Genomic DNA, 20,207 nt, shown 5'->3' with positions numbered 1-20,207 from the left:
TGTTTGGTCATTTGGTTGAGAATTGTAGATTTGGCTTCCCTTAATAGATTGTTTAAACTCAAACGGATTCCAAAACTCTGGTACTTTGCTATTTTGGAACCTTTGGTTAGTAGAAATAATAAATATATCCTAAGAAAACTTGGAAAGTTCCACTCTTACGATAGTATCTAACAAGATTTGGTTGTTCTATAAAGAAAGATGTTACTGTTAATGTGATTAGAAATGAATCACAATTCCTTATGTCCATGTTGAGAAAGACATCTTCCATAAGTGGGCTACTTTTATGTATGTTAGTTCTACTTATTCTCTTGGATTGGATCACTGAGAGAATCTAAAGAATCTGAGCATTGGGATGAATGGAAATTAGGTTATGGGTCGAGATTTCAATATGATATCTTGCAACTCTGAGAAAATTGATGGCAGACTTGTGGATCCTAGAATTATGGCTGATTTTAATAATGCATTAATAGAGGCTGGTCTGTTCCACTTGGGGAAAAGAGGTAGGGTCTTTGAGAGACTGGATAGAATCTTGGCTAATCAGAAGTGGGCAAGTAATTTTCATATTTCTAAGGTTCAACATCTTCCTAGACAATGCACTGATTACAGACCTTTACTTTTAATCATTTCCTTCATAGATAAACCTTCAGTGCATTAATTTAGATATTTTCACACGTGGTCTGAGCAAAATGATTTTATAAATTGTGTTAAGGAGAACTGAAAGACCACTTTTATGGGGAACTCTTGGTTTAAATTATGAAAACTCCACAAGAATGTTGTCAAAGCACCTAAGGCTTGGAATTGAAATGTTTTTGATGATATGCATAACAAGGTGTTTACTGCTAAAGCTAAGGTGTGCAGACTAGAGCAAATCGATGTTGTGAACGAGAAGGATAATGATGAACTTGTCACTTCTCATAAGACTTTGTTGACTGCTATCAAATAGGAAGAGGATTTATAAGGCCAAGAAACCGAAAGTGCATTTTAAGGAGGGGATAGAAACTCTCACTGCTTTCATGCTTGCATTAAGAAAAAAGGAGGATGAATGTTAACTTAAAAATACAGAAGGGATGTGGTAATTGGATTACTGATCAAGTTGAGATTGGTAAAAGTGTTGTTAACTACTTTGAGAACCTCTTTAGCGGGATTGAGATTAATTCTCCTATCAATCATGCTCTTTTGGAAGACCAAAGCCATCTTATTGGCAATCTTGACCTAGCTAAGGTTCCATGTGAAAAAGAAATATGGGGTGCACTTTGTACTATTGATGCTAATAGAGCTGTTAGCTGATGGATTTACTACTAACTTTTACAAGAAATGTTGGAATGTATTAAAAAGGAGGTTGTTGTTGCCATCCAAAGTTGCTTTAGAAGGGAAGATCCACGCAACTACTTCTCAACCTCTACCATCATTCTTATTCCCAGGGAAAAAAATCAGATATACTTGCGATCATTTCAGACCAATTTGTCTTACTTATGTGATTTCTAAATTTACAAGTAAAACAATTGTAGCTAGACTCCGACCACTTCTCTCTTCTCTCTTCTCTCTTCTCTCATTTCCTTAAACCAATCAACCTTCACCAAGGGCAAAGATATAAGTGATAATATTCTATTGGCTTAAAAGCTTATTCATGATCTAGATAAAAAATGCAAGGGTGGCAATCTGATTATGAAACTTGATCTCAAGAAAGCTTATGATACTATAAGTTGGGACTTTATGTTCAAAGTTCTTCAGAGTAGGGGTCTTAAAGTTGATTTCTGCTCTCTTATTATTAGATGATTAAGGCGCAACCAGTATAATGTGCTTATCAATGGGAGTACTTATGGTTTCTTTTCTTCCACTAGAAAAATTAAGAAAGGTGACCTCCTTCCACCCATTATTTTCATTATTGCTTTTGATTACTTTTCTCGTATGGTTAATAAGTTACAGAGCAATCGTCTTATCACACAATTTCATCATAAATCCAAAATGATCATTAGCCATTTGGCCTATGCTAACGATGCAATCATTTTTTCTAATGTTGGGAAATCCTCTGCGAGAAAGGTCTATAATTTGTTGATGCAATTTCAAAACATCTATGGTGTGTCCTTTATGATCAGTAAATGTCAACTTTTTTTGAGCAAAAAATGTCAAGAGATCCTTAGGACTTTGGATTAAGGAGTTTATTGGGTTTGCTACATCTGAGCTACCGATCAAATATCTTAGGGTCAACTTAATTAAAGGTAGAGTCAAACAAATACAACTTGATGGTGTTGTTGATAATATCAAAAACAGTATCATTGATTAAAAAATTCCTATCTATCATTTGGGGGTCATGTCACTCTTCTCAAAAGTGTTTTAAACTCAATCCCTCTTTATGCACTTCAAGTTCTAAAAATGAAAACTAGCACACAACACGCTTGACTTATGTTTAAACAAGTTTCTTTGGTCTTGGGAAAAGAATTAAAAAGCATTGGGCAAGTTAGAAAAAAATTTGTAAACCTTCGTTCACTGGTGGCATGGGTTTTAAAGAGCTTCATTATATTGTTGAAATTAATTCAATTAAGCTTTGGCTTAAGTTTAGGGCCAACAGCTCTGAGTGGGCTAATTTTATGTATGATAAGTATTTTGTAGAGATAAACATCCTACTCAAACATTTTTTAGAATGGATGATTCCAAATTTTGGAAGGCCATACTGAGTTAGATATTGGTCTATTGGGATCTTGGAAATGGAGATATTTCTTTTTTGAAAGACTAGTGGTGCATGGAGAATTTGGCTTCCTTTATCAATGAGGTAAACGGTGATTGCAAACTGGTTTAGTTCTGGAATAAAAATGAATGGAACACTACTATCCTTAGGGAGAAGGTGGGTTGTGGTCTTGCTAATTCCATTTCCAAGATCTCTATAGATATTTCCAAGAAAGACACTATGGTTACCAAATTTTCTTCTACTTTCTCTATATCTAACGCTATTTATCTTAATCTCTACTCTTGGAAACTGGCTGACTGGGGTAAGAGTATCTGGTGCAAAACTTTCTCTCCTTCTATGTCCTTTTTCCTTTGGATGATGTATTTTCAAGTGTTGCCTTTTGATGATATCCTCAAGCTTAAAGGTCTAAAGCTTCCTTCTAAATGCATTCTTCGTATGAAGGGGGAGGCGAATGTTTGTCACATGTTTTTTGCGTGTCCTTTTGCCTTAGCTGTTTGGAGAATTCCGGGTGACACTTTTAATATCAATATACCTAGTGGTGAAACTTGGCTAACTGCCTTTCTTTCTGGAACAATCATTCTAAACACATTTTAAATGATTTTCCTCATATTGTCATCTGGTTTCTCTGGATGGCTAGGAACAATGCTAAACATAACGAGGTGGTTGCTAAGGAACATAGTGTGGCTGCTAATATGTTAGCTTGACTACACAAGGTTTTCTCATATGGCAGGTTTAGCAATTCCTATTTTGCTAGTTTAAGTTATTTTTTCATGATCAAGTGAAGGCTGACAACAGGACAAAGAAAACTATTAGCATTCAACAGGTTTTGTGGAGAACACCTTGCCGGTCATGGATGAAAGTAAATACTGATGGGAGCTGAACTTCTAAGGGTGCTGGTGTTGGAGATGTATTTAGAAATGCTAATGGTAAATGTGTTTGTTTCTTTTACTTTCCTGTTTGTGCTAATTCCCCTCTTGAAGCCGAGTAATGGGTGGTTTGGATTGCTGATAAGAATGCTTTTATGATGAACTTGAAATGTATACATCTGGAAGCTGAATGCCTGGATATGATTGACTATTTGGAATTTAATTGTTCACTTGAGGCGTATCCTTGCCCTGACTAGTGACCTGCAGAAGTTATGGAGCCTTATTCCAAGAGAGGGCAATTCTCCAGCTAACTGGTTGGCTAATTGTGGTTCTCAGGCCAATGATGCCATGGTATCTCCCCTCCTGCTCTTAGTCAGCTTCTTCGTGGTGATTTATTACAGATTCCATACATTAGACGTAAACATGTGCTCACTTCTAACATTTTTGGGTTCTGCTGGTTTGCATGTACATTTTGGAGATTATATTGTGCGTGCTGTAATCTCAGGAATTTGGATCCATAGATTTGCTTTTTGTGTGGAGTTGTATTTTCTAAGTTCCTACTATATTTAAAATATATAAGTAATTATGCTAATATAATATTTTCAAATTGTGAGACTTACACCTCAGACTTCTTCTATACTTAGTTGTTTTAAACTTGAATTAACAGCTAAATACTCAATTGTACAATTTTAAACATTGAATAAATTTCAAACAAACAACTAAATAAATGAGAATTTAGTGAAGTCACCACATAATCAAGGATTCGATTTTCAGCAAGTATTCTCTTAGTGACAGCTTAGTTTACCAATAACAGTTACCTGCGCTTTTCTTCAGCTTCAATGAACTCATTATAGATCCTCAGCATATCCCAAGCAACAGCCCTCTGGAATATCAAATTGCAAATAAAATGTTACAAAGGAAAGAAATCAAAATTCAAATGCATACAAATACGAAACAATGTCCATGGAAATCAATTCCTCTTTCGAAATTCAAGTCTATTTGCAAGAATTACAAAACAGACCATAAACAGCACTTCTGAAGTATTTTTCTCAAGAAAACAACTCATTTGATAGAAAATAGTCAAACTAAATGAGCATACCTGCCATCCTTGATCAAGAAAGAGTTTTTCCTTGGTATTTAAAGTTGGTGTTGCGTATATACCTAATAAAGGGCATCCTCGGCTCTGCAAACAAAACATGAGCTGTTCTTCAAAAGACAAAACTTATGCAAAAAATTTAAAACCTAAATTAAATTAAAATGCAAGTTAATATATTTCTCACAGATTATATAAAAAAGTGTAAGAAGAGTGACTTTATAATTGAAATTGCCACAAAGCTATCACTTGAGAGATTCTCTCCCACCAGAAACATGCATTATTATGAAGGTTGGGCCCTATTTTTTTCTTTGCTTGACATGAAAAATTTCCTTCTCTACTATAAAATGTGATATTTATGCGAATACAGACATACATTCAGTCAGCTGAAAAAAACTTTAACTTTTGACAGGAGAATGTGATTATGCTGGCTAACTTGAAAACCAAAAGAGAGGGAGTTCCCACGACATGCAAAAATTAAACAACATGAGACCAAATTAAATAGTTATATGGATGGATACGCTTCCAAGTAAGAACAAAACTGCAGAAAAATGTGTTGAGTTGAAATGAGGCAAAAGGACGAATGACAAAACAAACAAATTGACGGTAAAATGTTTGGATAAGGCTCTATGATAGATTAACCATACTAATTTTGACTCCATCCCTGATCTAGCATTAATGGAGCCCTATACACAAGATAGACCATAAAAAAGTTGGAAAGAGATGCATTCCTCCTGTATAATGGATTAAAGGCTTTTTAATTTTAAAAAAGGTGCATTAAGGAAGAATTTTCCACCGATACACTTCTAGAAAATTACGAGTTATGAAGATGAAGGCACTCAAATATCAATGAAGTACAAATCAAGCTATCCTAGCTATACTGCCAACTGTTTGAGAGCTTCCAAAAGAAAGAAGAGAATAAAGCTGCCAATCATCAAAAGATCAAATTCTGTCAACCAGGAAAGAGAACTGATATAACAAATGCAAAAGGCAAAAACTAAATCCAAAAATGAGGCTTCGTTTGGCATAGCTTTGTAAATGCATTCTCAGCTTCCTTAAATAGCAGAGGTAATTTAAGAATGTTTAGAAAAATAACTGAGACAATGTCCAGTTTCATAACTGAAAAGCAGCTTTCTTAGAACTGTAGTGACGGTAGCCTCCAAAAAAAAAGACTTTGTCTGAATTTTAGCATTTCATTTAATTATTTAGACTTTTTATTTATTTACTTGTTTATTTATGCAAATATTAACATGAAATAATAATATAAGTATATGAAATCATAATAACTTCAAATTAAGTTATTAAATCAACTCATTAGTGATAGTCATTAAACAACCACATTTTATAGCACTTGATACAGTAACCTTAGCATGACTTTGCCAAATTGTCATTTGCTTTACTTGAAAACACAGCCCACACAACGTAACACAAGACATCAATGTCAAACCTATCCTAAGTGTTTATTATAAAGCTGAACCAAAGGTTTAAAATATAAAAGGTCTCCCATTTATCAGTATGACATTCATAAGTTGTTAATGAACTTTGCAGTAGGAAAACATTGCATCAAACTAACTTGCAAAAGATATGCATGCTTTACTAATAAACACACCTCAAGATTTTTCATCATTTGCTCTCCAAATGCATCGTCAGGATGGATCTAAAAAAAGACGAGCACTGATAGCATGATTAACAAATAAATTTTTTGGGTTTAAAATTTTTAAAAATAAAGCATAGCATATTAAAAAGAAATTTACTTGCTCATATGAAAAAAATATGGCAGTTGAGAAAGTTTTTGAAGCCCATCTAACAATAGAAGTTGTTGAATCCGGATCCAAGTATATCAAAACGCACTCTGCAACTATAAACGTTGGCAAACTGATAAAAGCATTAGAATAATAAATTTCAAGTTTCTTTTGTGAATATACGTAATTCAGTTCTCAAATTTGACAAATAAGCTTCTTTATCGGAGAAAATATAGCACAACTGAGTTAAATGGAAATAGAAACATCAGTGAAGCAGGCTCCTTTCAGAGCAAACAATGAAGTTTTAAAAATCACCGGTGAGATTAACGGTAGGCAAACAACAGTTAATTGAACCCTTCTGATTTTCCAAGGTTAAAGTTGCATTCCAATGCTCTTCACCTAAATTGGCAGTTAATTTATTATATTCATAAGGTTTTCCATTACTTATACATGCGTGAAAATATCAACAACCAGATCCCAAATTTTATATGATATTGTTATAGAGCTCCTAGAAGGTATTTTGGAAGTGAATTTAGAGGAGACATAGTTCTAGAATAGCAAGAGACCAAAAATATGCGAGGTTGGTGCCATTTGGCAGAGGATAGACATCGTTCAGTAGCTGTCCTGGCTAAAAAAAGCAAAGGGAACTTCAAATCGGCGACGTTAAGACTGCGAAGAGGATCTGCCACATGTTCTTGAACAAAATACAAACACACCATTTGCAAAAGGTAGAGACGCTCTAAAGAGCATAAAACAGAGAACAACATCTCAAAACTCAATAACAATAGCCAAAGTTTTTCAAAACAACAAAATAAAAACATATAAATAGGTCCCTAATAGAAATAACTCAAAAAAGAAATAAGAAAATAGAAAATAAATCAAAACGGCAAGTATCTATGCCCAAAATTGTTAAACGAGCGAAAAGTACTCGTCTGGTCTTCCTGTGATCGTGGAACACTTGTTTCTGCAGTATTGCGGAACACACGCGATTTGAAATTATGGGTATACAATCTTGTAAACCCATGAACCCTCCCACATCATTCACCTCTAATTGAAGAGGTTTTTTCATCTTTCACTCGAAGGACCTGGATCCCACTGTTGGACGTTTTTTCCCACAAAGCATCTAAGGAGAATTTCAGCATTGCGGTTCACCCCTCCTATTTGATCATTTGTTGGTGGATGCACTGTTGGACTGAACTGAAACTTAGCCCTTGGCTTAGTTTATAAGGTCTTCCAAAAATTGCTCAAGAACATTTCATTTTCATCTGAAGTGAAGCACGCTTGACCTCTCTTAGTACTGGCAAGCACATAGAGATAAATTATCAGTTAGGATATCTATCAACACTCTATCAAGGACTGCCTCTTTTCTAGTATTGGCTCTTTGGACTCACGATCTTCAAGGACAACCAATGTTAATTTTGTTGGAATCTCTCTTATGGGCTCAGTTTGAATCACTAGCAACTCTCCCCCGTCGCTACAAGCGGGTACTACTTTTTGATGAATTCAATTTCTCATGTCACTGCCCATTTCTTCAACTGCTCCCTACTCAGTGAAAGATAACATTCTTTTGTTTAAGCAATATGATGTAATATGTATGAAGTCATGGCACTTGAAGCAATTTATGGTTGTGATGGACTTAAGAGTACTGGCAGCCTCCACCTTTTCTCCACTCTAAACTAATTTTTCCTCTAACGGGTAGACTTTGGGATGCTCCACTCTGTGTGCTGTTGTTATTTGATCATGGGGTTGAATTGTGTTTGAAGGGTGGTGTGGACCTCATGCTTCAAAGTGGAGAATAGGTGGAGCAATCCAACACTCCCAAATTCATTTCAAGTAGAAAAAGCGTCAAGTGCCACAATTTTGGACATAGTGCATCAGATTGCCCAAACAAAAATACAATCTATTTCACCGAGCAGTGCACTACTGAAGAAATGGACAATGGATATTCTTCTTAAGTTGCACTTACTGAGGGAGGTTCAACATGTCAAAAGTGGGAAGCTTATGTGCCATTTCTAGAAGATTATATGATGTTATTTGGGTGTTAAAGCTATTTGGGTATTAAAATTAGTTCAGTAGTGTACCCACTGACTGATGATCAAACAAGATGGATGAACCATTGCATTGGAAATCGCCTCAGGAGCCCTACGGGAAAGAACATTCTGCAATGGGATTCAGGTTCCAACAAAGAAGAGGAGGCCTCTTCAAAGTGATTTCTATTGAGAGTTTCCTAGATTGCCATAGATTATGTCTCAGAGTTGATTCTTCCTTATATCCTTGTTTATCTGATACACTTAGACGAGTACGATAAGTGGAAAAAATCAATTACATATTTAATGGCTCAAGGCTTGGTTCATGTTCCAGTTCAGGTTATGCCAAAAGAGGACAGATATCTATTCTATCAGGATAAGCTTTCGAATGGCAACGCCTGCAGGATTGACTTACCCGGTTGTTATCAACAGCTCCACCACCTTCAACGTGGTCGACCAAACGCTATACTATTTGAAGATAGAAGCTTTGATGGCTGAGGTCGAAGCTCCCTGAACCCTAGAAGTCAAATGCGACAGTTTCCTTTTACTGAATGGGGTGAACGCGGAACCAATGACTGTAAGCAATGGCCACTTACTTGCCCGGACCAAACCGGTCCAGATTTTTCTTTGTTATGGAGTGTCGGTCAGTCCCTTGGGCCCACTCCTTGCTATCATATTATTATAAATTTATTTTCTTGATGTATTAGGGTTACTTTTGTCACATTTCTATTTAGGTCAGTCTTCAGTGTCTCGAGTTTCACTTTTAGAGCTGTATCCAAGGGGCAAGTGGTGCTATGGCTATATCTCGCTTCCAGGGTCGCTCCCTGTCACCCATCCTAGCTGTAGTTGGCCAGAACCGCCACCTGTGGTTGTTTTCCTACAACTTTCTCAGTGTTCCGGTCTCCATCTTTGCTGCCACTGCTGCCCAGCTCTCCACATTCACAATCGTTGTTGTTCTAGCCCTCTACCTTTGTTGTCACTGTTGTTCCAACTCTCTTTGTTGTCATCGTTGTTCTAGCCACTATGATTGGTTGCAACCGCCTAGAAACTCCTCTAGCAGATGTTTTCCATGTGTCATCCCACTCCCTCTGCATTGTCATCCAAGACAGCAAGTACCTGTTGTTTTTCAGTTGCACCCACCCCTCTACTCCACCTCCCTACCTTATCGCCACCTTTCCAAACTGCTAACAGCCACCACAATACCCCTAGTTTCACCCTGGTCACATGTCATGTGTCATGTTTGTTTTTATTTCATATTTTCATTTGTTCGATTGTAATTACATGTTCATATTATTGTTTGGGTAACTCTGGTATCATTTATCGCCGAATCGTCCAAAAAAATGGGGATAAGAGATTATTCCTAAAGCAACTTGAAGTGCGAGTACTTTAAGAAAAAAATATATATATTAAAGAGAAATGAGAGAAACTCCATGGAAAGCCCCAAGGCCTTGGGGAAAATAAAAAACCTAATAAAAATGTAGGCATGTCTTGTTAAATAGAAGGACTCAAACAAGCTAAGAAAATTCAATTCTATTGAAAAACCTTCTGAATCATGCACTCTAGCTTAATGTAGTAAGAATTCTAACTTTTATTTTTAATACCTCAAGTAGTTTCTCTAAAATATGTGGATAATAGATGCGAGGACCACCCATCGCATCATAAACCTTGCCAACCTTTTCTATATCAATAAATATTATCACAACAATACAAAAAAGTATCCAATGGCTACCTAACTGAATCTACTCTCAATAATATGCAACATGATTCTAACCTAACAATAAATTTTTTGTCTATTCATAAACTCGCCAAAGACCATAATTATAAGATGATATTTTTTACTAATCATTGTTTTCTTCATGGTCTCACTATAAGGAAGACGATTAGAAAAACTAAAAAAACTTATTAATTATACTTGTTTGAGAACCATATCTATTATAAATAAAGATAGTATTTGGAGCCATCATTATAGAAAAGATATCCCTCCTTTAAAATAGTATATATATCTTTAAATCTTTTTTCTTTTTCTTTAAATATTGATATTGAAAAATTTCATTATAAAACTTATGAAATTGCTAAAAATGAATTCAAATCCTCTAATTTTTTCATTGATAATTCACTTTAATATTTAAAGACCCTCAAAAAATTACAAATATTTCTAAAGTCAAAGGATCTGTCATATTTATTAAAGATTATATAATCACATGGCATGGGTTTATCTTATAAAAAAATCAACGTCAATCTCTATGATAAAAAAATTAAATTAGTGTTAAGGTTAAGAAAAATATTGGACAAATAAATGTCAAGATTATTTTACTTAAGCTATATTGTCTTTTTCAATAAAAAAAGTTTATTATTCATCAATCCTCATACCCTGACACCCAAAATTCATAATTAAGATATCGTTGAGAGATCAGAAGAGAAAAAATTATATGATGCAAGTTTTTGATGGAAACAACAAACGATATGAAGCAAAAGATAATAGAAAATGATTATTCCTACAAAATAGATTAACAAAAAAATAATTGGCCCCATTACTAAAATAAATATAATTTGTTTCACAATTTCTCTAGTTGCTAACCTTACATGTTTCATATAAGAATATGATATTAAAAATGTCCTTTTACATGGAGATGTTGAAGAAGTTTAATATCTAGCTCATAGAAAATAATATGTGCAAATTTAAAAAGGCACCATATGACCTTAAACAATTCCTAAGAGCATAATTTGGTAGGCTTACAAAAGCCATAGATAGAAAGAAATATAAAGAAAGACAAAACGATCATACAACCTTCTAAGAATATCCTATTAACAAAAAAAAAATTAATTTTTATTATGTAAGTTGATAATGTAGTTATTGCAGATAAAAATAATGAGATCAATTACTCTGAAAAGAATTAACACAAAATTTGAAATTGAAGAGCTTGGTAAACTAAAATATTTTCTGAATATAGTACTGAATCAATTAAGAAAAAAACTTTTATTTCTCAATAAAAATACATTATAAAAATTTTGAGAGGAACAAAAATAATTGCTTACAAACCTTGTGAAACTCCAATTAAATTGAGTCAACAATTTGACACGAATAAAGATAGAATAAAAGTTAATATTGGACAATATCAAAAATTACTTGGAAAACTAATCTTATCTATCTCACATCCGTCTTGACATTGCTTTATTATAAGTCTTACGAGTCAATTTATGCATAAACTAAAAAAAATCCCACTTTCAAGCTACTTCTAGAATTTCCAAATGTTTAAAATCAAATCATGAACAAAAGATTATCTATAGAAAATATAAAATGCTATAAATTAAAAGTTATACAGATATTCATAATAATTATGCAAGATATAAGACCCATTTTAGGAAATCACACATTATTGAAAATTTACCTAATGACATGAAAAAGTAAGAAAATTCTATTGTCTTAAAGTTAAATGTTAAATCATAAATCTAGAGCAAATGCTCAAAATATTCGTGAAAACTTACAATTTATTATCACACTAGAAAACTTAAAATTTAAATGAATAGAACTTATGAGAATTATTGTATCATCAATATTGCCCATAGTTTGTTATAACACAATCGAACTAAACATGTAAAGATAGATAGGCATTTCACAAAATAGAAACTAGAAAGTGGGTTAATTTGCACAACCAATGTTCCAACGAGAATTAAACTCGTCAACATATTTATCAAATGACTTTACAATCTCACATTAAAAAATATGTCAATAAAGTTTGAAAAGGTAAATCTTTACCATCCAATTTAAGGGGGCATGTTGAAAATGTTATTATTACTAAATAATAAATGAAACGAAACACAAATTCAAGTGCTAATAAAAGAAAATACATGCCATAAATACATATGCTTAACGTGAACGGAAAAGTGAAACAGATGTACATGCTTACATAGAAAGAGTACCATAGATTCATTTGAATAACATGAAACAATTTCTACAGATTCATGTGCTTCATATAGAAGGTGAGTGCCATAGATTCATGTACTTAACATGAAAAGGGGAGAGACGAGGATTGCTCTCTCCTCCCATCAGCCAAGATAGAAAATTTTGGATAACTAGTTTAATTTTTAAATTATTTATGATTAATAATTTTTAGCACTGTCATTGCCGGTCCCAAGCCCGGATGTGAAAAGTGGAGGGTTGCGTTAGGTAGTTCACAACCAGAATTAAACTTATCGAAAAAATCATGACATGAATCCTTTTGATTATTGTGTAAGTGTTTGGGTGTCCCCTAGAAGCTACGCGTTGTATGGTCTGAATACAGTGAAAAGTGTGCAAGGGCCGCTACACTGGCGCCCGGGTGTAGTGTCAAATAAGTCAGGGTTCCCACATTACGGATGGATGAGGGTAAAAAAGTTAGTCCATGAAACTAATATTAGGTTAGAATCTTGGAATATAGGTACTCTCAAAAGTAAATGAATGGAATTAGTTGATATTATGATTCATAGAAAGATAAATATCTTATATGTTCTAGAAACTAAATGGATTGAAGAAAATACTAAGGATATTGATAACTTAGGTTTTAACATTTGGTATTCAAGTAAGAGTCGCACTAGAAATGGTATAGGTTTAATTTTAGATAAGAGTTTGAAAGATAATGTTGTAAAAATGAATAGAGTTGGAGATAGAATTATAGCCCATAAGATTACTATTGATATTATGATTTTTAATATTATGAGTGTTTATGCTCCTCAAGTAGATTTAGATATAGGTTATAAAGAAAAAGTTTGAAATGACTTAGAAGACTTAATACAAATGATATCTCTTGAAGAAAGAATCTTTATTGGAGGAGATTTAAATGGACATGTCGGTAGAGTAGTAGCAGATTTTAGAAATATTCATGGTGGCTACAGTTTTGGAGTGATTAATGAAGAAGAAAGAGATACATTAGATTTGTCTTTAGCATATGATTTTGTTATTGTAAACACTTTATTCAAGAAAAGAGATAAGCATAATATTACTTATAAAAATGGATCTAATTAAACATAAATTGATTATTTTCTTATGAGAAGAAGAGATTGTCGATAATGTAAAGATTGTAAGGTCATTTCAAGTGAGGATTTAATTACTCAACATTGATTATTAATTCTAGATTTTAAAATTAAGATTTGTAAAATAAAGAATACTAGGAATCATCGTCATATAATTATATAGGAGTATCTAAAAAACACAAATAAAATTATATTTATGAGTAAAATTCAAGATTTCAAAATTTGGGATGTTCATGAAGAAGCTATGTGAGATAAAGTAACAAACCCTATTAAACAAGTGGCAAAAGTTGTACTTGAAGAATCAAAAGAAATAAATAAAAATAGTTAGTGATGGAATAATAATATGTAAGAAAAGATGAAATATAAGATGTTATAAAAATTGGTTGAAATGTAAAAGCTTAGAGAACAGGAAAAAATATCAAACGGCCCATAGAGAGTCTAAGAGAACAATTTGTGACGCTAAAAATTATGCTTTTAGTGATCTTTATAATAGATTAGATACTAATAAAGGCAAAAAATATATGTATAAACTAGCCAAACAAAAGAAAAGTAAAGATTTAACTCAAGTAAAGTGTATTAAAGATGAAAATCAGAATATGTTTTTCTTAGAAAAAAAATATTCAAAATAGGTGGATGAGTTATTTTGATAAGTTTTTAAATGAAGTTTCAAAAAATACGATCGACCTTAGTGATCTTAACATTATTTATAATAATAAAATGTTTCATTTTTACCGTCGCATTAGTAAAAAAGTTGAGGATGCATTAAAGAAAACCAAGGGTGGAAAGTCTGTAAGACTTGATGATATCCCAATTGAAGTGAGGATATCATTTTATTATTATAAAGACTAAATGAGAAATGAATAGTGGTCTACCTCTACCCTATCCGTGATAGGTTTGGTGTCGCTCCAGTGACGGACAAAATTAGAGAGAGTCTCCTTAGATGGTTTGGTCACATTAAACGTCGACCATCTGATGATCCAATTAGAAGAGTAGATGTTTTAGATTCGAACTTATGTTAAGAAAGGCAAAGGGTTAAGAAAGGCAAAGGGAGACCTAGGAAAACTTGGGCATATTGTATAAAAAATGATTTTAATTTATTAGAATTAAATGAAAATAGGACACAGTGGAGAAAAGGAATTCAAGTAGCCGAACCCACTTAGTGGGATAATGGTTTTGTTGTTGTTGTTGTTGTTGTAATAATTTTCAACTCTTTTCTTGATAATTTTGAATTTTAAATACTCAATGGTGAAATAAACAAAGAAAACTTCCTAACCAAATTTTCTTTTCTATGGCAGGATCATTTAAAATTATGCAAAACACTAAGATTATCACTTATGAGGTATTGCAATGGTACATTCTTGGACGTTTGATTTGACACTATTTCAAAAAACAATTGTCAGTGCATTGGATTCTTCTCATCTATCATCCCTTACTAGTGAATTCACATCCAATGCTGTGTCAGAGCATTTTACACACCTTGTTCCTTAAACAGTTTGATGAAATTATGTCCACTACTAAAAATGGATTCCAAGGAAAGCTTGTGTGCGAGCATAACATAACTTTATGGGATGATTAATAGATTGATTTACAAGAAACAAATTTCATATAATAAGAATTGCTATATGAATATCAAAAGTTTAATTCATTAAAGTTATACTTTCTTTCTAAATCAAACAGATTGATGTGGAATCCCTTCAATGTTCCAATAACAACATTCACATAGCCTTAGTTCGCATGATATGCGACTTTGATCCTTGTAGCTCTTGAATGCGAGAACTATCAAACCTACAGTGTTATATGTTAAGTTGTAAGGTCAAGCTTTTCTCCAATAAGGAAAATGCACTATGCAAATTAGTCATAGGTCGACCTTCGTAGTAATGTCACTATAAGGGTTTAAAAGTTGGCAAAGAGCTCTTGAATCCAACATTTATCAATATTTCATCAAGAGTGCTTTAGAAATTTGTTTGCTTTTTCAATTGCTCTGGATTTTTGTTTATAATGAGAAGTTGTGTCATCATATGTTGAACGTGGAATTGTATTTTCTTCATAAATAAATCATAAAGAAATCTACAACGATGATAATATGACAACCATCAATTAAGTAAACATGAATAAAAGTTGTGTTTTTTGTATGTTGGTCTTCACTTTTTGTTTCCAGTTTAGGCTTTCCGCTTTCGGCATTTACATAAGTTTCATCTATTTCCTAACATGATATGCCTTTCTTATGCATATCCATACTGTGGAGATCAAGATTCAAGTTAAGATAAGATTCACGAGTTTATGATATTGAGTACTTTGTCGTTGATTCAATACTATTGATTCTGCGATAATCACTCCATATTTAGTAGATTGTATTCATGTCAATCTCCTATCTAAAAACATAGCATAACATTAAAGCCACTTTAAAAAAAATTATAGACAACTAGCTCTATGGTTTCGATGTTTATAAATAGTAGATTTTAAGACGAACAATAATATTCTCTAAATATTAATTTTCTATTCTATCCAATTTTTTTTATGGTTGATTGAACTCTAATTCCTTCAAAATTTGTCCAAGTGAAACTATTTAGATATTGTTTTCTAAGTGCATTAATTCTAGTCCACTTCATTACAAAAGATTTTTTTTTTTTTTGGGTAAAGCGAGCCTTAAACGATGTCTGGGTTTTGGTAGTAATTTAATTTTATTTGAATTTCTTTATCTGAGTAATCATTAAATAATCATTTAGTTTGAATTTCTAACATTTCTAAGTCTACGCGGGAAAAAAAAAAAAACTAGTATTTGTCTTAATTGATGTTCTTTGAAACAGTGATATGCTAAAACTAATTTATTTAGCTTCATACATTGCATTATTTGGTTACACTAAAATCCCATTCCCCAAGACATCATGTGTCAGTTGCAATTAAAATTACAATACTTGTCACATTCTCCTTCAAATGCAAGCCACATCCATTTTAAATTATTGCACTGCATATTATGAAAATAAAGAATAAGAAGATATGGAACAAAAAAACAATTCCATCAATTCCCATAAATTAGGTTTAGTTGATTATAAAACTATAAGAAAATAAAATTTCACTGCCACTATGACAAATGTTTAAAACAAATATAGACTGTTTAATAAGACCAACATAAAAAACGTATCGACTTGAAATAGAGAAAATATGTAGAACATACCTACAATCCAATTGAGCAAGATCCATCATCATATCCAATTGATTTATATCACGCAAATCAATAGGGAGGAGTTTATAATGTTCACCTAAAACTTCACCTCTTTCTGAAAAAGTGGTGAAACTATTTCAGTGTTAACTCAAATTACTTTCAGGGAAATGCTGCAAATATTGCCATCACATAAATGCTAGCATGCTTGTGATGCTATTTTAAATGCACAGGTTGCAGAATGAAAAGGCCTTCAGCAAGTGAAAAGATAACTTTTTAGAACAAAAAATCAAAGGGAAATAAAAATAACCCCATGACATACAAAACTTACAATATTGTCATGCACTAATTAGAGGTAAAAATAAATGTCATAAGCTGAGCCAGAAAGAAAATGTGCATGCCCAAACATGCAAAAAGGTGGAAGCATTTTTGTATTAAGCATTTAAAATATATGCAAAATTAGGCAAGCCAGTGATGATAGAGAACCAAAAATGTATAAAAATCTAATAGGGTAAGAATCCATTACCTTTACAAATATAAGCTTCATCTCCAACCTTATCCTTCAACTGACTATGGTGCTCTATGAGGGCTGCTTTCTTACTCGTCACCTGGAAGCAATACAAATGGGTCAATCAACAAATCAGAATTATTGGAATTGAAAGTAACTACTATTATTGGAAAATAATTGGAGTTAGCATATGAATATTTCAAATATCAAACCTCTTTAAAATCCAGCTCCACATATTGATGTGGCGCAATTCCCTCTTCCTAGAGAAAAGAAAAAGTCAAGATCAAAAATACAAAAGTTCATCTGCTGGAAACATGATAAGTAAGTAAAAAATTCAGTATATCAATACATAAACTTTAGCAACGTTTTCAATTTTCAGGAGGAGAATAAGGAATATGGTTAGAAGTGAGAATATTTTAGATTTTTCTACATTAATAGCATAATATGTGGAGAAAAAGAAGTAAAACTATGATATTAGAGTTACATGGATATAGACTACATAAGATGGCATCTTTGCTTACCACCAACTGGAAATAAGTTGTATCAAAGCCAGCTCCAAGAGACAATATCTGTTTCTTCATGAGATTTCTTTCACTTGAATAGTCCTTAATCTCTAAAAACTGCTGAAGAAGTTTCCGAAGAACAGCCCAGCGTGCAAAATACCCTTTGCAAATCATTAGAGTAACAAATGGGGTAAGAATCAGGATGTTCAGGAGTAGAAATGCTTTGTTTTAGGTGACAACAGAAATTAATTCATACCACGATTTATTATTGGTGATCTCCTAACAGGCCTTCTAACGAAAAAATGAACAAAATCATCCTTTACGTATCCTTTTTTAACACAGGACCTGTACATAAATTATAGAATGGAACAAAATATAAGGGTACATTTCTCTATTGAACAATAAACAGTGCAATTGTTTAAGAAAATGGATGAGCAGATTAAGGCCACACTAAAGAATAAAATGAATGAACACTGCAAACTCTAGAGTAGATAATTGTCTCTGCTTTACATTAGCAAAGAAAGATACCATAGATCTTCAAAATGCACAAATTACTTCCATTATCAAGACATTTCCTGTTAAATGGGCACGACGCGAGAATTCACAGAAATAGGGGATCTGTGTGGTTCACCATATTAAAAAAGAACAAAAAATCATCAAGCCAAGGCCTGTTTTCAGTAGTTACGTTAGGCTATCAACATTGAACAAACAGTCAAATAATTTTTTCACCATAATATTAAATCTCTAATCGATAATTTAATAAACAAATATTATGCCAGAAACTTTCATTTCCGCTACTTCTCTTAGGTACAACCTTCAAAGTTTCGAACTTTCCTCACTCCATATTGACCTCATCACAAATTATCAAGCCCTAAGAATTATGTACGATTGCCCCATAGTTTAATGAGAAAAAGACTCTCATCCATAGTCCACAGCCAGATAGGCTTTCCTTCACTAAATATACATCTGGTAAATTTACGCAAAATTTATCCATAAAATACTAAAATTAAACCATGATTTTTCTCAAAACCTTCTATAAAGTCTCCTAATGGATTTTATGAAACACTGTCAACCTTCACAGTTAAAAAGGAAGTTTTTGAGCATTTGCGGAAACGTCAATTATAAATTCCTTAAAAAACTGGAGAATTCAGTCCAAGACGTCCATAATTGAAGACCTCGTGAATTACTTCTGAATGCGCCAAAAAAAAATGTAACTACCCGCAATAACAAGGAATAAATTGGAGTTCAAAAATCCTACGTATCGGTCTAGGTATTCTCATTTGATTTTGATCTAATTCCAGAAAATCATGAATGAGAGAATAAAAAACCATAAGAAGCATACAATTTACTAGCGGTCGCATCGTCATTTGTTGCCTGGACGGCGGTGGTGGAGCTGTGAGCGTCGGCCGGCGTTCTCGCCATCATTGAGGTGGGAAATAGCTGATGACCCTATAGGAACTTGGGTTATTTGCAGCAGGATTTGGCTTATTATGGTCGGTGAGTGCAGAATTTTTATGTCGCCATTTAGGTTGAAAAATTTTACTTTGCATGCCCCTTGATGATAGAAAATATAAAAATTTATCTTTTATTTTTTTCTTAAGAAAACATAATTTAAATTTTTCATCAGATCAAAATTTATATATTTGTTTAATCTTAATAGTCTCATAAGTTACCACAAATACTTAGCAAAATTCAATCATAGGAGCTCCTTGGCCTTCTTCACAAATCCTTTTTTGTTTTAAAAATTGCAAAGCATATGTGCTCAGGATATGATAAAATACTATAATGTTAGTTTTCTCCATTCATTATCCCTGAAAGCTAATGATAATATTTGTTGATTATTTATGATTGAATATGATACAATAAACAATGCATGAAGAAATCTTATTGAAAAGATTAAAAATTATAGGATATGGGAGAATAACATAAGGTGATAAAGGATTAAAAAGAACACCTAGAATTAGAAATGTTTTATGAAGTAACCTATACTAGATGATACATGGAAGCTTGAGTGTTTTTTAATAAATTTTGTTATCCTCAATCATGATAAACATGATTCATTGTACTGCAAACTGCGTTTTGACATCTTTTTCAAAAAGCTATCACTGAAATTTATGTTCTCTCACCGGTCCTAGATAAGTGTGATGGCAGCTTTCTAGCTGTGATTATTTAAAAAAAAAAATTATAATAGCCACCGCAGCTTTTTGAACATCAGATTACTTTTCAGCAGCTTCACAGCTGTTTTTTAATAAGTTGTAGCTGCCCCAAATAGACCCTAAATTCTCTTATCTCATGGGATTTTTTGTAAAAGGACTCTAGCTAATAGTTATAGAAGCTCCTAAGTTTAAACCATGGAATATTATGGGAGGTATAAGTAAGTTTTCTTTAAACTCAACTTATGATTTCAAGGTCTATAGATTATACATTATTTGTATGGTATTATAATATTGATTTAGGATATTGAGAATAAAATAATATTGATTTAGGATATTGATAATAAAATAATATTAATTACAATCTAACATAGGGTTTGTTTGAGGCGGCGATATGGTGGCGGTGCGTCACTGCATCGTAGCTTTGTCTGTTTGGGTAAACTGCGGTTTGACAATTTT

The 20,207-nt window shown here is 32.8% G+C and overlaps 1 protein-coding gene across 2 annotated transcripts in view; it reads right to left on the bottom strand.

Moving 5' to 3' along the window:
• Window positions 1-19,129, bottom strand: part of LOC110021942 (tRNA wybutosine-synthesizing protein 4) — a 31,677-nt gene extending 12,548 nt beyond the window's left edge. The window contains exons 1-10 of one of the 2 annotated variants that reach the window (XM_020720673.1): window positions 18,938-19,129; window positions 17,852-17,940; window positions 17,614-17,756; window positions 17,305-17,352; window positions 17,111-17,192; window positions 16,604-16,702; window positions 6,400-6,503; window positions 6,255-6,302; window positions 4,652-4,735; window positions 4,371-4,435 (exon numbers count right to left, since the gene is read on the bottom strand). In XM_020720673.1, coding sequence (XP_020576332.1) covers window positions 4,371-4,435; window positions 4,652-4,735; window positions 6,255-6,302; window positions 6,400-6,503; window positions 16,604-16,702; window positions 17,111-17,192; window positions 17,305-17,352; window positions 17,614-17,756; window positions 17,852-17,940; window positions 18,938-19,020 — 845 coding nt within the window. In that variant the 5' untranslated portion in view covers window positions 19,021-19,129. Of the gene's footprint in view, window positions 1-4,370; window positions 4,436-4,651; window positions 4,736-6,254; window positions 6,303-6,399; window positions 6,521-16,599; window positions 16,703-17,110; window positions 17,193-17,304; window positions 17,353-17,613; window positions 17,757-17,851; window positions 17,941-18,937 lie in introns of both variants that reach the window. The other variant, XM_020720672.1, reaches the window with a different exon arrangement.
• Window positions 19,130-20,207: the final 1,078 nt, after the last annotated feature.

This window comes from Phalaenopsis equestris, unplaced genomic scaffold, assembly GCF_001263595.1.
Source record: "Phalaenopsis equestris unplaced genomic scaffold, ASM126359v1 Scaffold000152, whole genome shotgun sequence".
NCBI lineage: Eukaryota > Viridiplantae > Streptophyta > Magnoliopsida > Asparagales > Orchidaceae > Phalaenopsis > Phalaenopsis equestris.
This window is presented reverse-complemented; position numbering and strand designations above follow the sequence as displayed.